General features: G+C 45.0%; 2 protein-coding genes across 15 annotated transcripts in view; one reads left to right on the top strand and one right to left on the bottom strand.

Moving 5' to 3' along the window:
* The first annotated feature begins 1,311 nt into the window (after positions 1 to 1,311).
* FSD2 (fibronectin type III and SPRY domain containing 2) lies at positions 1,312 to 22,672 on the top strand. Of its 4 annotated transcripts, none has more exons than XM_054215158.1 (13): positions 1,312 to 1,526; positions 4,029 to 4,816; positions 4,897 to 4,992; positions 6,029 to 6,262; positions 7,563 to 7,585; positions 8,559 to 8,680; positions 9,723 to 9,878; positions 10,925 to 11,059; positions 11,819 to 11,972; positions 12,361 to 12,494; positions 14,444 to 14,576; positions 17,560 to 17,736; positions 19,995 to 22,672. In XM_054215158.1, exons 2-13 carry the CDS (start codon positions 4,070 to 4,072, stop codon positions 20,245 to 20,247), a joined length of 2,364 nt encoding a protein of 787 aa, XP_054071133.1. In that variant the 5' UTR covers positions 1,312 to 1,526; positions 4,029 to 4,069; the 3' UTR covers positions 20,248 to 22,672. The 4 variants fall into 4 exon arrangements, with proteins under 4 accessions (XP_054071133.1, XP_054071130.1, XP_054071132.1 ...); XM_054215155.1 differs by lacking the exon at positions 1,312 to 1,526 and adding an exon at positions 1,851 to 2,346; XM_054215157.1 differs by lacking the exon at positions 1,312 to 1,526 and adding an exon at positions 1,851 to 2,040.
* PDE8A (phosphodiesterase 8A) overlaps positions 21,291 to 22,768 on the bottom strand; it is a 169,110-nt gene continuing 167,632 nt past the window's right edge. For 8 of the 11 annotated variants that reach the window (XM_054215151.1, XM_054215152.1, XM_054215150.1 and 5 more), the window contains one exon: positions 21,291 to 22,567. The gene's annotated coding sequence lies outside the window, so the exon portion shown is untranslated. The remainder of the gene's footprint in view (positions 22,568 to 22,768) is intronic. The other 3 variants (XM_054215149.1, XM_054215147.1, XM_054215148.1) reach the window with 3 other exon arrangements.

The raw sequence follows: 22,768 nt of genomic DNA on the forward strand, positions 1-22,768 counted from the left end.
GGCTGTGAGCGCACATTGCCGGCTCATGTTGAGCTTCTTGTCAACCAACACCCCCAAGTCCTCCTCCTCAGGGCTGCTCTCAATCCATTCTCCACCCAGCCTGTATTTGTGCTTGTGTTTGCCCCAACCCATGTGCAGGACCTTGCACTTGGCCTTGTTGAACTTCATGAGGTTCACACAGGCCCACCTTTCAAGCCTGTCCAGGTCCCTCTGGATGGTATCCCATCCCTCCAGCATGTCAACTGTTCCACACAGCTTGGTGTGGCTGTCAAACTTGCTAAGGGTGCACTTCATCCCACTGTCCGTGTCACTGACAAAGATGTTAAACAGCACCGGTCCCAGTAGTGACCCCTGAGGAATGCCACTCGTCACTGCTTGCCACTTGGACATGGAGCCGTTAACTGCAACCCTTTGAGTGAGAATTTTCCTGTGCCTCATGGTGCTCATCCTTAAATCCAACTCAGTCCTAAGATCATCATGCTTATTACACCACCTAAATACCGCCTCTGAGGGAGCTGGGAGCAAAGACGGGGTTTATATAGCACGTATCTCTTATTCAGGCCTTGTGTGCGAGGCTGAATTTAATTCATGGTAAACAGAATGTTATATTCTAGTCTTTGGAAGCAAAGCTGACACTACTAATTTTTCAACAAATTCAGGCCTGCAAGAGAGCGACGCTTAACAGTATAAGGGCAAAAATAAGTTCTCGTTTGAAAAATTAATAAAATCTGTCTGACAGCATAAATGTTAACATTTCAGCAAAGGCTACATCATTTATGTGAAAACATTTCTGCTCTGATCTCACAGATGATAGAGGCACTGTTAGCGGTAATGAGATCAGGACTACATGGGTAATTAACTTGTAATTCCTTACTGAAACAGCAAACAATCACACTGCTACAAATGCGAGGAAATGACACCAAGTTTAATTGGAAAAGGAGGAAAAAGCAGAGCTGTGTCAAGATCCAAGAGATGTTTCCCCTTGTGCTGTCCCCTGAGCTCAAGACATATATAATGCAGTGTCCTCAAATGTGCTTAAAACCTTTTACCAGCAAGGCTGTCTCAGTAGCACGTTGACAAGTGGAAGATTGTGTATGCTGGACGACTGTGGGTTTGAATGGATACATAAAGCTCAATGCTACAGTAATCACAATAATCAGTGGTAATACACAGCCTGATTTTTACCAGGTGAAGCACTACTGAGCGCAGACTGGAGGGATATGTTCCCGTGAAAACCCTCCCTAGCTGGGCCATTGGCCACTTTCTTCACTATAATTAGCTTTCCAGTGCTCTAGCATACACATACAAGGTGGGGATGTATGTATATGAATAGTAAGTGTATGCAACATTATGATTTCTGATTTTTTTCTAAATTCTGATTTTTTAATTTGTTTTTCTGGAATCTGATCTTGATTCCAACTCAACCCCATAGTAAAGCTCCTGCTAATTTAATAGAGAGACGGTCTTTGCCAAGAAAATTTGGAAAGAAGAGAACAGATACTTCCATTTAAATATGCATTAATGCTGTAAGTATGCATCCGGCCTTTCGGGTTTGTTTGTGTGGAGTGCACATTTTGTGTGTCTCGATACTCTGCCTAGCACCACAGCCTTGGAAATCACGCCTAGAGTCAATGACGGCACTCTGCTGGGTTTATTAATACCAGCTCAGAAAGTGAGAGGGTGCTCTGGCTTTAGCAAGGGGACTGTATAATTGTTCCAAGTACTCCAGATCCAAGAATCAACCTTCAGAGCCTTTTCTCGGTGTGTGACATTCATCCTGGTGACACTCAAGTAGCACACTGCTGAAGGACAGCCAGGGCACATCTATATTTGTTCCATTGCTCACTGCTGGCATGTGCCCTGGGCAAAGAGGCGGTCTAGGGTTACGGTGATAAGTCTTCCAACTGCAGTCATAGGAAAGTGGCAGGGAATTGCTTTTGTGTGAATTCATTTTTACTAGGGGAAATAAATGCGAAGTTTGATGCCATCTGAGCTATCAGAAGAATTTATGACGTCTTAAGATAGAAGGCAAGTTTTTAGGTAGTAACATTCTTTGTTATGTGTTTTCGATAATTGATGGTCACGGACTTAAACATTCTTCACTGTAATTGTATCTGTGCCTGTAAACTGAGCAAAAACTGAGCAATCATCTGAAAATCTTATTTAGGCAGCAGGGTTCCAGACGAGCTTAATTATGCTCATTTTAATTTATGTAATTTAATTTCATTTTGGTAGGAAAAATACTTGTTAATTCACTTTTCTAGTTAGTAGTAGCTTCTAAAGCAAGCCTTATTTGTTACAATTATGGGGAAAACAGTCTTTGCGGAAGCCAGACAACATTTTCTGGTATGTGTCAATACCTTTTCTCTGTTTGTTATGTTAAAATTTGCATGATTTATTTTATCACCTTTAGCATAAATAATATTTCTGCCTAACTTCAGTGTTTTTTGTCTATAGTAAGATATTGCTAGCTGTAGAACCCACACCCATGTCTGCAGTGCCAGAAGACAAACGGTGAACTTCTGTGTGTGTCTTCTTGCAGATCTGGTAGGCTGGGCTGTTTTCAGTCATTGATATAGAACTGGAGAGTTGGCAGTTTCTTCGCACTTTTCACTAGTTCAAGAAGTTGCCTTCTAATAAGTCACTGACTGCGTTGACTTTGTTAGCTAAGTAATCCTCAGGAATATTAGTAAAATATCAATGAAATAAATTGGAAGTGTTAGCAAGTACTCGAATTTATGAAGACCATAAAAAGTAGTTTGAAAGCAAAGTTTATGTGAACGTTTCTGCAAAAGCTCTGATAACCTTGATGTCTGTCTGACCTTTGGGCTTCTTTCTGCGAGAAAGTGGGTTTGAAGCTTTTGTGTGTGTCACTGAGCTAGGGCTAGATGTAACTATAGGTTCATTAATACTCAGATGAAATCTTTCCGTGAACTCTTTTGATTATAGTATTAAACTGCTGAGAAAATCGACCAGTTTTGTAGCCCTGATATTGTTCGTGCTGGTGAACAGTGTAGGGCTGCGGGGACGCTGCAGCTCTGTCAGAGCACTGTCTCTGTACTAGCATTATTTCACGTGCTGTTGGTAATACAGGCTGGTTGGAAAGAGTGGGCTTGGGGAGTCAGCATTAAGATTGTCCTTGCACCTTTAATGTCATCCCACATGCATCTGCTTTATCATCAGCTTTGCATTTCGCATCCACATGCTCTTTTCACACCTCCCCCGTTGCACAGAATGGACAAAGTGTGCAAGCTCCAGGTCAGAGCAGACTTGTCCCAGTTCAGGGGTTGATGACCTGCCTTGCTTCCTAGTTGCTGTATGCTTTGTCATGGGAATCAACATTGATCTTTTTTTCCTGAGCTTCATTTATGTTAAAATATATATTTTCACAGCACTTGAGAACTCCCAAAGGGCAGTATTTTTCCCTGTTTTATAGAAAGGAGCTGAGACCTGGACTGAGAACAATGTTAAAAGAAACCTCAAGTTTCAGTGTCAAGAATAGCAACTTGAAAAATCCAGGATTTTTCAGGGCATTTACTAGTGTGTTACATGGTATCAGTGGTCAGACGAGAGGGCATCCTACGGTATGCCTGACTGACAGTTCAGAAAGCGCACTTGACAGCAGCTGAAGGGTGAGCAGACTTCAAACCGGGCCATCTCCAATTGCACAGAACAGCACTAAGTGTGCCTGAAGCACAGTCGCAGTGTTGAGCTGAGGACAGGACTACTCCACAGTTTGGAAATCAGACATCAGGGTTGCAGATGAGCCACTCAGAAAACATAGGATGCACACCAGAGACCGCTCTCTGCTGTGCTTTGCATGGAGGCGAGAAAAAACAAGCTTCCTATGGCTTCACTTGAGAAGCCTCACTTAGGAAGTGAAGCTACCAGCTTTGGTCTTTCCCATGCCTACCTCCAGGCCTTGAGCAGTCCTCAGCCAAATCTATTCCATCTATATATTTTTAAGCATGAAAAACTCACACTTGATATCTAAGTATGTAGCTATGGATCTTTCTTATCTTTTACAGGCTTGAGTCTTGTCATCTCAAAAGCCTCACTGGGGATACCAATGTCATCCAGATCTGGCAGTGCGAGAGACTATGAAACGCATGACGAGTTGCCCGGTTGTTCAGCTTCCCCACCAGTCCCAGAGCCTAGTGAGACTGAGGCTGGAGGCTTGATATTTTATCACATGGATCTTTATGGATCAAAGGAGAGGTTTGATATCTTTCCTGAAGAGCCATCTGGTCAAGGAGACAGATCTCTGGGGGATACCAGAAGGGAATCTGCATTGAGTAGCGAAAAATTTCAGTGCTCACAAGAAGCTGGATATGACTTGGAAAAGGAGGTTGCAGAGTTGGCTAAGATGTATGGACTTGATGAGGATAGAGAAAAAGAGCTTGAGCTTCTTGGAGGACATCGGGAAATGGTGGAGAGCAGACGTCCACCTGCTCGCACAGAAAAAGCAGGATCACAAGGCTCTGTATATAATGCATCAAAAAGCATCTCTCCAGTGAAAGATCAAAGTCAAAGCGCAAAGCAACAGGGACTTCATGGCAAGGCTTCTCACGATGAAGATCAGAGCAAAGGCAGAGCAGAGGATGAGGCTGAGCGCCACACATGGTCCAGAGAGGGGGTTAGCAGTGGTGGTGTGTCAGATGAGTGGAGCAGTCAGGCTGTTAGTGAGGAGGAGGAAGAAGCAGCAGATGTTTTTTGCTCTACCTGCAAGATCCCAATCCGAGCTTTTGACAAACTGTTTGGTGAGCACAAGGATCACGAGGTGGCTCAGCTCCCCAGCGCTGTGGAAAGTGAAAAGGTAAGAGTAATACAAGCGTACTGTGGTGCCTCAAAAACAGTGTTCAGACAAACTAAGAATTACACTGGGTGTTTTGGTAGGAGGAGATTCATAAAAACATGTGCAAGTTGGAAGAGCAGATTGCTCAGATGGAAAACTTCGCCAGTCACTTGGAGGAAATCTTCATCACCGTCGAGGTAAGGCATTTTTTTCTTGGGCTAACCTTGTGGTGCTGGGGTTAGAACAGTTTTGACAGCCATAGTGTTCAGTTGTTACTGAGGTAATTCTGGTAACAGAGCAGAGTTATCTTGGAGTTTGCCTAGACTAAGGTACTCAGTAAAACTCATCCTAATGAATTTTTTAAGTGAGCTAGTAAAACCACATTAAGCATTTGCACAGATACTTGCATTCAGAAATGAAGTGACCTTCACTCAGGTTATCTTAGTTTTAAATGGCCAAGGACCTGTGGTCTAATTAGTCCATCCAGAGTGTACCCCTTGCGTTCACTCGGTTTCATTCACAGAAGTGCCAGATACAGGTGAACCCTTGGACCACCTGCATCGAGCTACAGCACTTCAAGGGTTGTGCTCCTGCTTGCCTGATGTCAGCTTGGCCCTGGGGAAGGGGCCCAGCTGGCAGCAAGTCAAACCAAAGCAGTAACTCAAGGCACCGACTGTCTTTTCTCTGCTGCATGTGGCACAGGAGGATATTGGTGCCTGAGCAGTGGGCAGCTGCTGGCAATAAAGCCTTGCTTGCTCCTTAAATCCTTCTTCTTAATGCTTTCTCCAGCAGTGAGTGAGGATACCAGCATTAGCTGCTCAGCTCCCCCAGCGCTAATCCGTGGATCCCACTGGGTTGCCATGGTTTCTGTCATGGAAGGATGTGCTTGGCTGTGTTGGTGGAAACACTTGTGAGATTATGGCTAGGATACATCTCTAGTTGTGCTCCCTGGGTTTAGTTTGGAGACAGTTGCCTTGCCTCATTGTTTTTATTATAATTTCTGATGCTCTTACTATGCCTGGAACCAAATCCGGTACTCTCTTTTGCATCAGTGGGGGGTGAATGATTAGAATAAATGCCTAAAAAAATGCAAATTAGTCAAATTACAGCTTCTGTGTACTGGCATCACCTCCCTGGCAAGGAGAATTTTAGGCAGACCTGAGTAAGATTTTTCTCTGGCTGAGCTATGGATCAGGCCTGACACCAAAGAACAAAGCCCCAAATGCCTTGCAGGAAAACTTTGGGAGGCAGGAGCAGAACTTCGAGGTGCATTACAACGATGCGGTGCAAGTGCTTGCTCAGAAGTACGAAGAACAGTTGGAAGCTCTGGGGGAAGAGAAGAGGCAGAAGCTGGAAGCTTTATATGGGCAGCTGGTCAGTTGTGGGGAACATCTCGACACCTGCAAGGAGCTGACAGACGCAACCCAGGAGCTTTACCTGGAAAATGACAAAGCCACTTTTATGAAGGTAAAGATCTTTAATGGGCAAGGCCCCTCCTAAATGTTCTTTGCTGCTTGCAAGTAGTCCCCATCTGGGAAGTCCGAAGTGGCTTTATTTCTAGAGAACATTTGGGGTGCTTATGCTCGGTCCATGGTGCTGTCACTGCTCCAGGTGCTTGGCATGGTGGCACTGACTTAGTGGGGCAACACAATGGGGCCAAAATGCAGAAGCAGCAGCAGAAGTTTCTAACTTGGATGCTCAATGATTTGTGGGTCTCACTGGTGTTCAGAGGGAAGATATCTCTCTAAAAAGCTTATCTCGGGAAACTCTGGAAGCACTTGGTGTTCATTGCCTCATGCAGGCTCAGCTCTCTTGCTCTATTCTGGGCTCACAGCAGGCCGGCTGATGCAACTGCTTTGGAAGATGTTTCTTTTTCTTGCTCATTTTGTTGGAAAGTTCAGCTTAACAGGAGGCTCCACAATAAATACATCAGGAGCTCCTACAAAGTGATGGATGAATCCCACTGTTGAGGAGGTGTCGAGCAGTTACTTTTCTTTAGCAAGTAGAAAAATAATTGGAAAAAAAATGACAATTTTCACTGCTGATGAGCGATTGCTGTAATCTGAGCTGTCCTGTGACTCAGATGGGTGGGAGCATTTCTATAGCACAGCCATAGTAACTTCTGAACCGGACAGTAAACAAATCTCCGAACACCTCTGGTCTGCTCCAATGGATCAGCTTGCTGTGTCACTCCAACCTGCTGAGTTCTTCGTATGAGCTGACTTTTCCTGTTCCTCTGCATCTCTGGAATAACCCTATTTTCTCCTTAGCTCATGAACAGTTTTACATCACCCCTAGGAACCATTATTCACCAAGAGGTGAATAGCTCTTGGTCATGAGCTCTCGGCTGCTTAGATTTCTCCCGGGATGGTATATCTGTCTTCCAGTAACATGCACTGCTCGGACGTTACTGACAATTTCACTCAGTTATTTTCCCCAGCTGTTGGTTTTTGTTTGTGAAGGATCTGTTGGTGCTTTGGACACTTGAGGAAGGATAGAGTCTAGAGTCTAGATGGGTAGACAGTGGTCACTCTCGTATATTGCACGTTATCTTACTGTAAATTCAGCCAAGATCTCTCCATTTGAATGGACAGTTACACGCAGCTTTGTCCTTAGAGCTGGGTGAGACCCAATTAGCTCACTCTACAGGCTGCATTTGGGACAATTCACGTAAGACAGGTCAACAGCATGATGTAGTCTGACTCTAGACTTATGCAAGAAATGTATCTTTTCTGCCTTTAACACTGTCTCTTTTTTTTTTCTACAGGCAGCAGTAACCATGGTTGACAGGTAGTATCACAGTCTGGGATTTCGTGTCACATTCCTTCCTGCTAATTGGGCCTGGTTTTGGAGACATTCACATGTTCTGGACTTTGTTCAGTCACAGAAATGTTATCTAACCTACTAGAGCTATTGAAATCTTTAGTATTTCTGCTGCAGTAAACTGCAGCAGAAAAAGTTTCTCTAATAAGTTTAACACTCAAAACTAGTTTTGAGACAATTTTAAAAAACCCAAAGGGAGAGTTAGAGCATGAATAAATCACTGTTTTCAGCTTAGTCATAAGGAACTAATTTCAGTGACTGGGAAACAGGATTGCTAAGATCTTTAAAGAAATGCCCTGGATACAAATCTGCCTAAATCTGAGCTCCCCAAATAGATTAGTAAAAGGCTTATTTATGCATTAGTATAGAGGGGTAGAAAGTCAAGCTGTGGGAGCTCAAAACAGATACTGAAAGATCTTGGAGCGCTTGGAAGAAATCTTAGGGCACCCTAAATCAATTGCAAAAAATGTACATTTAAATTGACTGTCATCATTTACGAAAACACACAGAAAAGATACCCCCTTTGTTTCAAATTTACAACACCTAGAACCATGAGGTCCTGAATTAGTAATAGTGTCATGAATTCTAAATAATGAAAGTCGTGGAGCTAACAGCTTGCTTCCCGCGGCGGGGTGCTGGGGAAGTGTCACTCACCTGCTCGGTGGGAGCGCAGCGTGGGGCACACAAAGCGTGGTCCCTCAGTCCCGTCAGCATCCAGCTCTGGTTGGCATCTCAGAGCACTGATCTGATGTGCGGCTGTGTATCTCCAAGCAAAGGGCACAGGGAGGCTGAGCTTTGTACAGCTGTGAAAACATTATTTTAAGGAAATAACTGTTATTTTAGAGTTTGCTGTTCTTTTTCTCTTACCAATAGGCATCATAGAAAGCTATCTCCAAAATTGTGGTACTTCCAGTTAGATATTTTTTTTCTACAATTACAGGCTGGAAGAATTCTTAAAGAAAGAAGTGGATTTAGAGCTTTCAACACCGCCAGAGTTTGAAGACCGGGTCATAGACTTCTCTGAAGTTGAAGAACTAATGAACTCCATTAATACTATTCCAGGTGCTCTTCCTGTCTCATCATTATTTCAGCCCTATTTACATTTAATTAAGGATATGTATTAGACAGAAGTCCATTAGTTCTTTGAAATGAGAACTGCAAAGGCAGAATTAGCTTCCCCCTAGAATTTTTTGTTTACCTATATATACAGAGGCACTGGAAGCTATTTTTGGGTTGGTTTTTTTTCATTTGTTTTTGGTATAAAATTACCAGAACTGCAAAGTTTGGTCTTTCTTGCTTCTGCTGGATGATTTCCTAGAAGACTCACAAACCCCTTCTGTTGAGGGGTCGGGCATGCTTATTTGGTGATAACTTGTCTTACCTTGCTTGAACAAAGTAAGAGGGACACCAGATGGCTTTAAACAACCTGCACAGCTTCTCTCGATAACCAGATTTCAGTGGCTTGTTCCTCTGCTATTTAGCAAACATTTTTCCTGTTATCCACAGGAAACAGAGCAAAACCCAAACAAATTTCTAATAATTAAAAAAAATAAAAATACAAAATATTTTAAATCTTTTCTGGCACACCACAAATGGTCAGAAAGAGCAATATGCTTTTTTTTTTTATGCCTATACATTGTGTTTTCTTAAAGCAAAATAGCATTTGCTACTTCTTTGCATGTGCGGCTGACCCCATGTTGGACAGCCTTTCCCTCATCTTTCCTCCAGAGCCTCCGCAGCCCCTGGGCTGGTCCGTAGCATTGGTGCGCGTCAGACGTTGCTCCTGCAGAGCTGTACTAGCTCGCTGGGGAACAGCAGCCCTCAAAGGCAGGGGAGGTCAAGTGTACGGAGAAGGGTTAGGCTGAGGCTTATGTATTTTGTTGTTTTGATTTTGAATTGAAGCAAGGCTTCATCCAACAGTGACCTAATTATTAGCTGCAACTGTTTACAGGGTCAGCTCCTAACTTTTCTCCATATAGGAGGAATATGATGCTATTCCATGCCTAGGCTTTGTACAAAAAACCTTTGTGAGAGGGGAGAGTTTGCCTGTGAACAAGGTATCATGCTTATACATTCAAAACCTGACCTGTTTTCCCCTCTGCAGCTCCTTGTGCCCCTGTGATCAACTCGCAGGCTCCCAATGCAGCCACTGGCACCTCACTGAGAGTTTGCTGGGGCCTCTTCTCAGATGACACTGTCGAGTGGTACCAACTGTGCTATAAACCTGTGAGCAACGAGAGGTGCAGTGATGACCAAGCAGGTAAGGAGGCCTGGACCCAAGGGGACACCTCAGTCCTCCACTGGCAAAACCAGCTGGTTCCAAAGCGCCTCTGGACTTGCTGTTGCTACCTGTCTGTGCACTCTCTTTGCCAACAAAACTGTCGTATCTGCCATCGCATTTCCTGTTACTGGATTTGTCACTCTTCCCCTGCCATGTCTGCCATACTGCCAGCTGCAGCAGGACCCATCACAGGAGCAAAGACAGGACGGGATAGCACGAGTGGGAAGGGGACAGTGGATGGAGTCAGGTCTCAACAGTAGCATTTCCTTTACCGGAGGGCGAGCACTGCATTAGACACACATGTGCTGCATCCACTGCAAAGCACGGTATTTTTAGAGAGCAAATCACCATATTATCGGCACGCCCACTGAAACCCCCACAGTCACTTTACAGTTTATCTATCTCAGTGCTAATAATAGGCTGTAACTCCCCATCACCCACACGCACAAAAAAAGAACCACAGAACCATCCTAAAACATCCCAGCCTTGTGACAAAACTGCCTTTGCTAATAATATTCTTGCAGAACCTTTTACTGAAAACACCCAGTCACTGCTCCAGCAAAAGTGGAAGCCAGTAGAGCACCAGGTGGCCAGTTCAGAAAGAAAAGCTGAACCTATCCAAATTTTATAAGATGAAGAATGAGAAATGAGTAGTGAAATAGCTTCGGGTCCTGTCCCACTGCTGGGACGAGCTGACCAGACAGCATCCCTGGAGTGGCAACATCCAGGGTCCTTTTAGAAAAAATTCAGTGACAGGTGGGTGACTTTTCTGTTTGGGTTTGTTGGATTTTTTTTTCTGAGCGATGTGGCTCCTTCAGAAACTGATGGGTTACCTGATTTATGCCTCCTTAGAGGAAGGCACGGTGAACTGGCCTGACAGCTAATCAAAGGGTATGGAGCACAAGGAGCTCTCTTGAACTCAGCACACAACACAATGCACCTCAGCTCCATTACTTGAGGCAGCTTTGGGGAAGAGGGGGTAACTCTGTAAAGGCACTGTAAATGCTTTGTTCTTTTCATTTCAGACCATACGCTAAAAGTCAAAGAAACATACTGCACCATTACTAATCTGTTGCCGAATACACAGTATGAATTTTGGGTCAGTGCTTTGAATGCCTCTGGTATCAGCCCACCAAGTGAAAGAGCAGTTTATGTAACAGGTAAAAGTATTTTATTCATATGACTATGTGACCTTCATAGTGAAATTCACTGCCATCTCTGAATTTTATACCAGTAATGCTTCCTGGGCACTTTGCTTCTTCTGATATAAGTCTACTGACTGCATGGGAATTTCCTACTTTTATTTGGAGATCCTATTGGGCCAATTGTCTCTGTTTTAGAGTTGAAGAGACAGAAGCACAGAGACAAAATAACTTATTTAAATGCAAGCACATAGAAAAGCTGGGAATAAGGCTCAAGTCTCCCAGTTCTGCCAGCTGGATGGCAGTCCTCCTTTTATTGGCCTGTAGGTATTTTGCGGATTCACCTGCTCTGCTCCCCTTGTAACTGCAGTTCAGTCAAGCATGTTTTGTGAAATCCTGACATCAAATGGAGCAAGTCAGAGTGAGACCTTCAAGCACTCATTCCATATGTCTTTGACATTGTAGAGCAGAGAAGAGATGCACCTTTATGAGAAAGATAAACCCATTGATAGAAAGAATACAGATGTGCAATCAGTCTTTATCTATGTTACTTCTCTGATTAATTCTCTTGGGACCTTTATAGTCCAAATTAAGTCTTTGAATAGTACTGTTAACCACCACCCTGCCTGCTGCTTATTGTCCATTGGGGAAGCAGGTTTCTTTAACTATATATTATTAGTAAACAATTTTGGTTTTTTTTTTTTAAGTCTTCAAAGCATGTTTATAGCAAACATCTTCAAGCAACAACTTAGAATTGTTCTTTTGCCTACTTTTTAGCTCCTTCACCACCTATCATAAAGACTAAAAAGATCCGAAGCTGTGAAAATGCAGCACTGGTGTCCTGGGAATCTAGAGACATTAACCCTGTGGATTCCTACATGGTTGAATTGTCCAAGCTGACAGATGAAGAAAATGGTGATATTATTACTGAGTGAGTCACTATTCTATCGAGTCCATGATATGCAGAGATGGAACCATTTCAAGTCATGTGGCATCAGATAGCACTAAGAAAGGAGCCATGACCCTTTGGTGAATTCCCCTTTATAAACATCCTTCTTAGTAAAATTAATTGTATAAATGTTAATCAAAAATTACTGTACAGGGTATGGGAAAAGGGCAGAAGCAAATGTAAAAAATCTGCATGGTCTGTCACAGACTATCTCTTGCCCCCACTACTGACAACTGTACAAGGTAAAGTGTTGTTGATGGGTTGAAGAGAAGCTGATCATGTAATTTCTTCTTTGTTGCTCAGAAAAATAATCTCGAAGGCCTACCTTTGTTCCCCACCCTATCATTTTCCATGGATTTATCTTCTGTAGATCTATTGTTGGGATTCCTAACTGCGAAGTCCTAATTCACCTCCAGCCAACACAAAGCTATCGCATCTGTGTTAGAGCCCTAAACCTGGGTGGTTCCAGTGAAAGAAGTGAACCTGTCCTGATCCACACCACAGGTACTGTACAGCTCAGAACAACTCCAGCAGCCTGCTGTAGCATCTATTATCTCAACAGAGAGATTCCTGCTGCTTTCAATGGCCTCTGGATCAGGTCCTAATCTCTTACATCTAATTACACACCTGGTAACCTTTTAGGAATAAAAAAAACACTTTTTGTAACAATAAGTGCATTGCTTTAGCTCTGTAATTTAAAATTATTTCTGTCCAGTACATTTGATACTTGAAACTTACTCATTTCTAAACATCTTAAAAGACAGTATCAACCCAACGCCCCCAGATGTTGCCAGCTTGCCAAGTGCTGACACACCACTGAAGAAAGTTGTAGTGTGATTTTACTTTACTTCAGAGATTACCTTGTAATGTCGCTGCTCCTGCTGGAAAGTACATCTGAGACAGACAGTCAGCACTTTCCAGAGTCATTTGGATATGCAGCATCTTCCTCGGTACCTATTAGAACGTCTCCAGCTTGGTGGGGGAAGCTCTGAGGGCTGGTTCCCCTTATTCATCAGGAGAGAGGCAGCCCAGCTTTCAGCTGGAAGCTTTGCTTTTGGTAACTGACACAGCATTATCATCTCTGCTCTCAGTGCCACACTGGGCATGGATTAACCTTCTCCCCCCAAAGGAAGCTGGAAGCCCTTTCCCCTCCCAACCATCTAATCAAAGCTTATTTTAATGGTTTATAGGTAGACACCTGTTTTCATCTCCACCACTGCTGTAATGATGCTGCAACTTCACTGGGCTGTCTCAAACCTCCCACATCACTCCGAGATGCATTCACACCATACCCGCGTCTCTTCTGCCCTTACCTTCTGTGAGAGATTGGCAAATTGTGCTTATTCAGCAAACTGACCTCCCACCCATTAATCTGTGAAAGGCTACGTTTCAGTAAGAAACCTGCCTGCTACACATCAGTGACACCAGAGAAAAGAAATGGTCATTCTTAAACCCCTGCAGAAGAGGACTGTCATTGCGTTACCATTGTTTGTGTGGATTTCAACTACTTAAATCAAACTCAGTATTTGAAATTGCCAATTTTGCTTGCACAGCATGTGTTTGTTTTCAGCAACACATGCCTGCAATTGCCCTGTCATTGTTTGTATTGTATTTCCATTGAAGTAACTTGCAGTTTGATTATAATGATTTCATTTGGGATTAGCCTGGAGAGATTTATCTTCTCTGAGTCTACATTATGCAAACAGCTGATGCAAATTGATCTGTCAGCTGCAAGCGCTCACCTCCAACACTGGGAATGACCTTTGATTCTTACTTACTGGGCTGGGTACACAAACACCGACTACAAACAGCAGCTGTGACGCACGTGGCTGCTCATCAGCGCGCAGTGTGTCAGACCTGTTGGTGAAGTCCCGGAAGGGAGAAAGGCAGAGGTTCTTTTATCCTGGGCTGGCTCAGCTGACTTACCTCTCGGGGGGCTGATGTGAAGAGGAGGTGCTGAAGCACGAGGGATGCTGCGTGTGGCACCTTTGTAGAGGTTCCTTCTCTTCAAATTGTGCCCGGCATTTATGTGGAAGAGTGAGGCCATGGAGATGCCTTTAGGCCTCCCCCTTACCCTTTCAGTGATTAAAAATAGACCACTTCAGTTCTGAGGAAGATGACTTGAAACCGGACAGGCCATTACAGGGAGGACCCCTCATCTTTGAATAGCTACTTCCTGTGCAATGCCTGCAGCTTTGAGCCCCGGCTGCGTTTAAAACCAGGTTAAGGCTCCTTTTCTGCTCTTTCACAAGGTTGTAACTAAAGAATGTTAAGCTGTAAAACACCCATTTGTTTGAAAAACTCCAAATAGACAACCTTGTCCTCTCAATATCAGCCACAGATACCTCCCAGAGCACTGGTTAATCTTTTTGTGGAGCCAAACAACATTTCACCGCACCCTAATGCCATAAGGAGATGCTGGAGTTATCCTCAGGCATTCTTCTCTCTTGCAGGTACCTACTTCTGCCTTAATGAGGACACAGCCCATCCTTTACTGGCGATTCTAGATGATGGATTTACAATTGCATGCGATCAACTGGAAAACCCAGAGTGTGATCTGCCCATCTATGATAACAGCTTTACAAGGTATACAGAAGAATTTCAGTTGCAACTAATGCATGTGGTTTGTGGCTGCTTTGTGCACAACACAGCCCGACCTTGAGTTTAAATCCACTAAAAAGGTTTACTGGTATTGCAGCTCTCCTCACCTTCAAGCCAGGCACCAACCAAGTAAAACTCCCAGACCGTGTATAATGCATAGTGGTTTTTCCATGTTGATTTTTGCGTGACAGCTGCAGACATCTTTGTTGGTCCTTTTAAAATATAGATTACTCACCTTTTAGAAACTCAGATTTATTTTAAGGTATTTCAAGTTGGGCTCCTAAGATAACTATTCAGTTTGAAATGGTAGGCTTTCCCCATAGCTCCTTGGAGAGTAAAACTCTGTTTCCGTTTATCCAGGCCCCGTAGTTTCACTGGGGTTATTGTTCCTGAGCACTGTTCCTGAACTCCCTGTGGCTTGCTGCTCTTTTCTGAGAATTTCTAGGGTGACCAGTACATATAACCTACATCTCCCTCTGCATGATCTGTGTGCTTACTTCTATTAAATTCCAAAACTTTCTTCCCATTTAATTCTTTACAGAGCCCAAAAACCCCAGAAAAGTGTCACAAGAAAAAAAAAAACCAAACAACAAAAAAATCAAACCCCATATACTCTTAATACAGCACTAGTGGGATTAAAAAAAAAAAAAGGCATAATTATTAGGTTCTCTTTTAGTTACAATGATGAAGCACTTGCACACTTCCAAGACTTGCGGAGCTGCGCCTCTCTGCTGGCTGTTGCTCCCTCTCCCCTGCCCCCTCCTCTGCAAGCTGCCGAGGTGACAGAGCCTTGCACATGGTGTGCGGGAGGCTCTGCCCATCCTTCCTTGGTCTCGGTTTCACACGTGGAGATTTGGGGGCTGTTTTTATATAGCTCTGTCCAATGGAAACCACCGAACACTCCTCTTATGGAAAACTTGTTCACTACAGCAAATGCTACAGAATGGACAAAGAAAACCAAAGTAAATTTGTCAAAGCAAATACTAAGGAAAGGAGAGGGGTCTGAGTACTTACCTCTTACTGAAAGCTGATACTATTTGAGCTTACAGATTTTACTTCAAAACAGAATTAGGCCTTTTGCCATTGAAATGAGAGACTTAGTTTGCCAAAATGCATGTTTCCAGTCAGAACCACGGAATCAACACATAACCAGGACAGGCATCTGCAGACACAGAATAATACAAGCCCACTACTTAATCCCTCCGTGGAAATGGAGCAATGTTACCAGAGGGCTTGGTAGAAAAGAGCCAGGACATAGAAGATTCTCTTCATTAAAGTCATTATGATAAGCCTAAATGGGATTTCATCCCACTTCCACAGGGTGCTTTTATGTTTCACATAAACAGCCAGAGCTGGCACTCATCTCATTCTGAACTCTGAGGCTGAGTTTTTGATGCCGCCGTGAACTCTCAGAAGCCTCTTTCATGCCAAGATACTGGGGGGGGGGAGGAAAAAGAAAAACAAAAAGCTCCCAAGCTGAAATGACTTGACACTCATAGTACAAGGAAATTACATCGCAAACTCTTCTTTCTGAAGTTTATGTGATCTCAGAGATACTAATGGGTTTCCTAACCACAGCAGCTCCTACGGTCTGATCTGACTCAGGCTTGCCTTGGTGGCTTTGCAACTTTCATTACTACGGTAATATTTAGTTCACAGCTGTTTACCCATCCATTTTGCATCATTCCTTTTCCTTCTCAAGCTGTAGCAGCACGGCTTCTCCGAGTCCAGATTTCAGCAGCCTTTGAGCTATTCCCAAGCCATCTACGTGCACTTGTAATGAAGTGTGCGCTTGCTTTAAGGGATCGCTGCTGAGGTGGCACAGAGAACAGCTGTCTTGCTGTGCATGCCCGTCCCTACACATCAGGCCCTCCCAATGCTGAGTGCAGCTCTTTCTCAGCGTTACCTAAAGGTAGATGAGCCCAGAGTGTCTGCCAGCAACATCCTTTGCTTTGTAATTTACAACTTTAGACGACCTTACCAGAGAAACACAAAGGTCGTGTGTGACTCCCCATCCAAAACTGAAGGTGTGTTTTGAAACCTGCTATCCCTGGTGATGCAGCAATGACAGCTAATACATCGTGTACTTTTCCTGAGGAAAAGCTGGGATGTAGTCTTACAGGATTCATGTTGCCCTCTTAAATCAAGTTAGGGTATTTCAGAAGCATTGGGCGTGGGCTATTTTGCCCAACTTTCTTGCTTCAGAACATGTGTTTTTGGAGACTTACATCTTCAAAGCGCCCACCTCCTTTGACTCCGAGACTGTGTCTGTAAATCAAGCTGAAGGGTCTCTCTGTGGTATATTGTCTTTGATTGTCTCTCCCACACATCTCTGTAAAGTGTCATCTTCTGCACAGTTCCTATCATAAAGGCCAGGAACCAGTCTACTGCTAAAACGGTTCATAGCCCAGGTACATAAGCATATCCCAAACTCTCCTACCATGTCCGGTTCTTGCTGGTCCCTCCAAACACAGCATAAGCAGGTCTCCTCCCCAACTGCCCCAGGAGTTTCGTGCTGTTACAATGCACCATTCCTGGTGGTGAGTGACATGTAAAGCCCTCGTCTGTTTGGGAAGAAAATACAAAATCTGTAGGCTTTTCCTGGTGCTATACTGCGGTTCACCAGAGCACTCTCTTTTCTAGCAAGTAGTAACTTTCCCAGAAAACCCAGGCAGCACAGAACGCTCTTCTCCCTATTCCTCAAAGTGCCCAGGATACTCATTTATACAAAGCTACCCACATGTAAAAAACAGGGTAGGTGCCATAAAGAAACCTGCAGGTTCTGTGCCAGGTCCTCAGCACGTGGACTTTGATATAGTCAAAAATCCATGCTGCACTGCTAAGGAGGCAGCAAAAGTGGCTGTTGTTTATTGATAGGTAATGTCCAGGTGCATTACATACCTAAACATTTTAAACAACATTGCAGAGAGTCCCTGCCGAAGCACATATTCCTGTCTGTCTCCCACAGGTGTATCGGGATCCTGGGCAGTCTGATCCCATTTCCAGGAAAGCATTACTGGGAGGTGGACGTTGAGGAAGACACAGAATACAGGATCGGTGTGGCTTTTGAGAACACACCGAGACATGGTTATCTGGGGGCAAACAACTCCTCCTGGTGCATGAGGCATATCATCACACCATCAAGGTAAGGGCTGCGGAGGCCACAGGCCTCCTACAGGAACACCTACGTGCACACCTGCAGGCAGAGCAGCAGAGACCTCCCACTTGCAGGGGGCAGCCAGAGGTTTTATATCAAAACCCAGACCAAGCACTTACCCAGGTACCTGTGGCATTCCTCTGTTGGCACTGTGAACTAGTGTTAGAAGTAGCCTGGAACCTTAAACCAAATCCTACCGCTTAATGACATTCTCACATTGAAATAGGCAGTCCCAGGAATAAATCTGATTAAAATATGTGTTACAGAAGTTAGCTGTAAAGGCCTTCTTTTAGGTCACTGAAACCCCAGTGGGAAGACAGAGGGTAACAGATCCACGTAACCTAGAAACTACATATCTGGCTAAACCCAGTTGTACGCAACTGGTTTTGATCTGTCTCCTACCTGTGGAAGTACCTAACAGCCACACCTGCATGCAGAAATGCCAGCTCCCCTTTTGCCTCAGCTGAACCTTCTGGCTCTCCCCCAGAAACCATTATATATTAGCATTATTGCCTTTGACAGCCATGTGACATTTGGGAACCCTGTGAAGCATGCAGAAGCAAGAAAAAAAGCTGCACCCCTGGGTGTCCCCCAGGATTGCCTACCGCCTGTCTGAATGGCTCCCTGCTCAGCCTGCAAGACTTGCCAGGGTGCTGCTGGGTCCCCTTGGGCAGGGAGCCTGGACACCGCCTGAGTGTCCCCAGCATGCACAGTCAGCAAATAGCAAGGATGGCATAGCGGCGCCCAAATCTGCCTGTCCTCTGCCCGCTGGTATGCAGGGAGAGGTTCTAGATGCAGCTCAGTTGGCTGGAGCACACACTCCTCCCCAGGCTCCCCAGCAGCTGGCCCACTGCATAGCCAGTCTTCAGCGGTGCTGGCATTCGCCTCCCACACAGCAAGAAAAGCTGCTTAATGAGGGAGACCAAACCCACTAAAGCTAATGACTCTCATACGCTGCAGGCAGGCTAATTTGATTTCCTTGCTACATTGAGCTAAGAGGTACATTGAGGTTTGCTCATATTCTTCTGGAGCAATGAGCATGGACTTCAGAGAGAAAAGGGAGCTGGGCCATTGTTCAGTTTGAGTCGCTGTCATACCCATTTCTGCAGGGAAATGTTCTCAGGTTTGAGTGGTGTGGGTGGAGGAGGTGGTTAGTGAAGACGCTGGCCCTTACGAAATGCCAGATAACTCACTTCAGCTGAATAAATCTTCTCATTTCTGCTCAGAAAGGCACATGTTCCCATAAAAGTCTCATATTTTTGGTTGCAGCGTGCCACACTAGGGAGAGCTGTTTGAGTAACTGTTGAAGGACTTCATCATTACTTGGAACAGGGACTACATGGGGAAGAAGTGGGCTACCCTCATGACAAAGCTGCTTATGTACAGAGCACCTTCCTGGCCTCCAATAACCCACAGTCTAGCAATCATAATTAAGATGTCACCCTCTAGTAAACGAGCATGAAGACTGGAACTTCCCCATCAACACCGCCCTGGCTGAGCAGGGAGGTCTTATAGGAAAAGCAGCCAGAAATGTCACTTGAGAGTGGGGTTTGAAAAACGATGTCAAAGAGTCGGGAGGATGCCTAGGCACAGTGAGTCAGGCAGCCTCTGCCCGGGGGATTACGCTCCCTGGCTGCTGCCGTGAAGGTGTGGGTGAGGAGCTCCTGTGCCTTTGGCAGGGAAGAGGGCTCAGTATCACAGGCCCTGAGGGAGCAAGTGGGCAGCACGACACGGCCGAGTCGTCTCCCCAGCTCCCTCCTTGGCCGTGCCTACAGCTACCTACGGGCGAGGCCGAGGGGGTGACAAGTGTTGTTCTGGGGCAAGCCTAACCGGCCTAACAGAGCACACACCGCTCCTTCATAGAGGGACAGCTTCAGGCTGAACCTAGTGGCAAGGGTGCAACCTCCAATTTAGAGGACACCCACATTGCCCCATGAGACATGGAGAAAAATGGAAAAGTCCCACATTGTGCTCTGACCTTGTCCATATCTAAAAGCTATCACTCGTCCATCCGCAGCCAGACTGGGATATGAAGCAAGAGGCCTGTTACACGGGTTAACGGGCAGGTCTGAGCACAGGGCGCGCCATTCCTCGGCAAACATGGCCATTGCTCAGCAAAGTGGAAGGGACTCGGGCAGTAAGCACAGGGCACATGGGAGGGACGGGACTGTGGAGCAGGAAGCATACTCTGGAACACACCCGTGTGCACTTCCCTTTAGGTTTTTGTCTGTGTTTCTCACCTACAGGCACAAGTACGAATTCCTGCACAGCGGGATGACGCCAGACATCAGAATTACTGTCCCCCCTAGAAGGATTGGCATCCTGCTGGACTACGAGAACTGCAGACTGTCATTTTTCAATGCAGACATTGCCCAGCACCTTTATGCATTCAACTCACACTTCCAGCATTACGTCCACCCCTGCTTTGCTTTGGAAACACCTGGTATCCTACGGATACATACCGGAATTGCAACACCCCCATGGACTGCTCTCGCATAACCTGTGTTCTGCAGATGCACATCTACATGGAACCTGCATTGAGCGATGCCCTCTCTCAGCATTAGCTGCTCCATCATCCTCCTCCACACTCCTCTCCCAAGAGAGCAAAGCAACCCCGACCCAAACCAGCTGCCAAGCCTGAGCAGGCCTGTTTCTGTCCTCTTAGGCAGGATCTTGGACCTTGTGACCATAATGGTGTGGTGCCATCAGCATCCCAGAAATTCTCCAGTTAGAAATAGATACCATCCTTCCCAGAAGGGACACTGTCACCAAGCAGCAGTGGCAGCTGGATCACTGGTTCCCCCAGTACCCATTTGATGCCTAGGGAACGCGCCTGTTCCAGAGCAATCATTAATTCAACTCTCGCGTCTGCTGAAGAGCTAAAAATTTGAAGAAAAATAAAAATAGCAGAAGGCATATCACTGTACGGCTGCTAGACAGAGCTGAAAACACTCTAACCATGACGCTGATCTCACAATCAAGTATTCTTGTCACTACATGAAGACTGTGACACAAGATAATCAAATACGCCTCCCTTGTGTGTGAACTGTTAGCGCCTACCATACACACTGAGGCTTTTTGAAATACCCAAGCATGCACTACAGTCTCAAATATTAAAAGACATTTTTACAGAATGCCCATGCTGCTCATTCATTCATCCAGGGAAAAAACAAAAGACAAACCGAGGCCTTTTGCAGTGCTTGACTTGACCATATAGAGAAATCTAAATCATTTCTAGCTAAAATGCTTTTTTAGCTTGTTCTTTTTGGCCATGCTCACCTCCACTTGGGTGTATCCTCCACGCTCACAGATCTGTTCTCCCCCTCAGCACTGAAGACCTCTCACCCCTGATGCTGTGTCCTTGAAGCTCTGGGTGTCCACTGGGGGCTGGAAATGACTCTGGCCCAGCACTTGTTTAGGCTTCATTTCCAGACATCAGGCAATGAGACGGGCACTGCCTGTCAAGCAGGCTTGTCTAGCTCTAAACGGCCTCATTCGTGTATGTCAAAACTACCCAAATTCAATCACGAGTCATTAACAGAGAAGCTTTTCCACAGATTTATTGTACATTCATTACAAAAAAATCACTGGTTCAAGTTTCCATCCTAGGGGATTGTCAGGAACAGGCAGCGGCCTCTACAATATTCAGGGTCCCAACAAACAGAGCCTGGCAAAACCGAAAGGATTTGACATAGAAACATGTTCCTAAAGCGTGTCTGTTCTTCCCCAAATAGCTTTAAAAATAGCCTCCCTAAAACAGGCTTTGCAGAAACGATAAAAACAGAGCTAAGTATGTCTTTATGGCAGTGATTAGTACCATGTTTTCTTAGATATCCATTTGTTTTGCAAGCCTCAAATGAAGATGGATTTAGCGACCCTCAGCAATGTAAGCACAGTGTCATTTCTTAACCTGCCAAGAATTAAGAGATTTCCAGGGGAGAGAGGGTTGCTACGGTCACTTTGTCAGATCTGTAAGGCGGGAGCGACTTTCAGTTGCTATGTCTTGCAGCGAGCACAACTTGTGTCCACCAGAAACAGGTGACTCCACCAGCAGCCACTGCCAATGCAGAGGGCAGGAGGTGGGCAGGCGAGCCCCACCGACATGGGCAAGGCCAGACCAGAGAAGAGCAGCTCAAGCACACAGCTCCTCTGCCAGGGAATGAAGTGGTGAGACAGCACCACCCAAGTTGTTTTAACACTTTTTTCTTTTCCCTTGCTTAAAAATGTATGCCTTGATTCAGGCATACATTCCGCACACCGGAACATGTTTTACCTTTATCTACCAAAATCAAGAGCCACGCTCTTCTTTTCAAGTAGATATCTGAAGGAGTAAAACACACAAGTATCAGAGCAGAGCTATGAGGATGTCTGAACCTCCCAAGAAAGCCTTTAATGCAGAAAGACTGCTGGTGAACCCAACGATTCTGATGAAAGCAGGTGTTCTGTTGTGAACAGCCCCACCACTCCCCACCAACAGCTTTCACCTCAAGTGTTTGAACCATACCTGTATCCTGGCACCGGGGCTAGCTATTCACCTCATATCGTACAAGAGCCCAATCCAAAATATTTTTCAACTGGTGAACACCCTGGGAGTGCCCAGAACTTCGCAACCCTCTCACAGGAGTGGTGCAGGGACAGATTTTCTGAGCCAAATGCAAGGTGTTCTGATGTCCTTGGAGTGGGAATCTACGAGTACCAAACGTCTCCATCATTATGCTGCCTGCTTGATAAATCTGCTGGAGCAGCCTGCTCAGCACAATATGACTCAGTGGTCATCGCCAGGCATCGTACAGGACAGCTAAGGCAGCAACAGAACTATCTGAAAAAAGAACAAATAAGCAATAATTGGCTATTGGGTTAAAAACAATACGGGAAATGAGTTTGCGTGTTTCTGTTTAATAAAAGCTTCACCTGTCAGCAATAACCCAAGCATTTCTTCCCTTAGGAATCCCCACCCTGCCACTTCAATATTTATACAGCAAAGGAAAAGGCATGAACAACCTGAATTTTTTAAAACCAG

Source organism: Rissa tridactyla, chromosome 9 (assembly GCF_028500815.1).
Source record: "Rissa tridactyla isolate bRisTri1 chromosome 9, bRisTri1.patW.cur.20221130, whole genome shotgun sequence".
Taxonomy (NCBI): Eukaryota; Metazoa; Chordata; class Aves; order Charadriiformes; family Laridae; genus Rissa; species Rissa tridactyla.

Excerpts from the sequence above, each read along its gene's own strand:
- FSD2 (XM_054215158.1), top strand. The coding sequence starts at position 4,070 with ATGTCATCCAGATCTGGCAGTGCGAGAGACTATGAAACGCATGACGAG. Across the intron at positions 4,817-4,896 it reads GCGCTGTGGAAAGTGAAAAG|GAGGAGATTCATAAAAACAT; the intron begins GTAAGAGTAATA and ends GTGTTTTGGTAG. Across the intron at positions 4,993-6,028 it reads AAATCTTCATCACCGTCGAG|GAAAACTTTGGGAGGCAGGA; the intron begins GTAAGGCATTTT and ends AATGCCTTGCAG.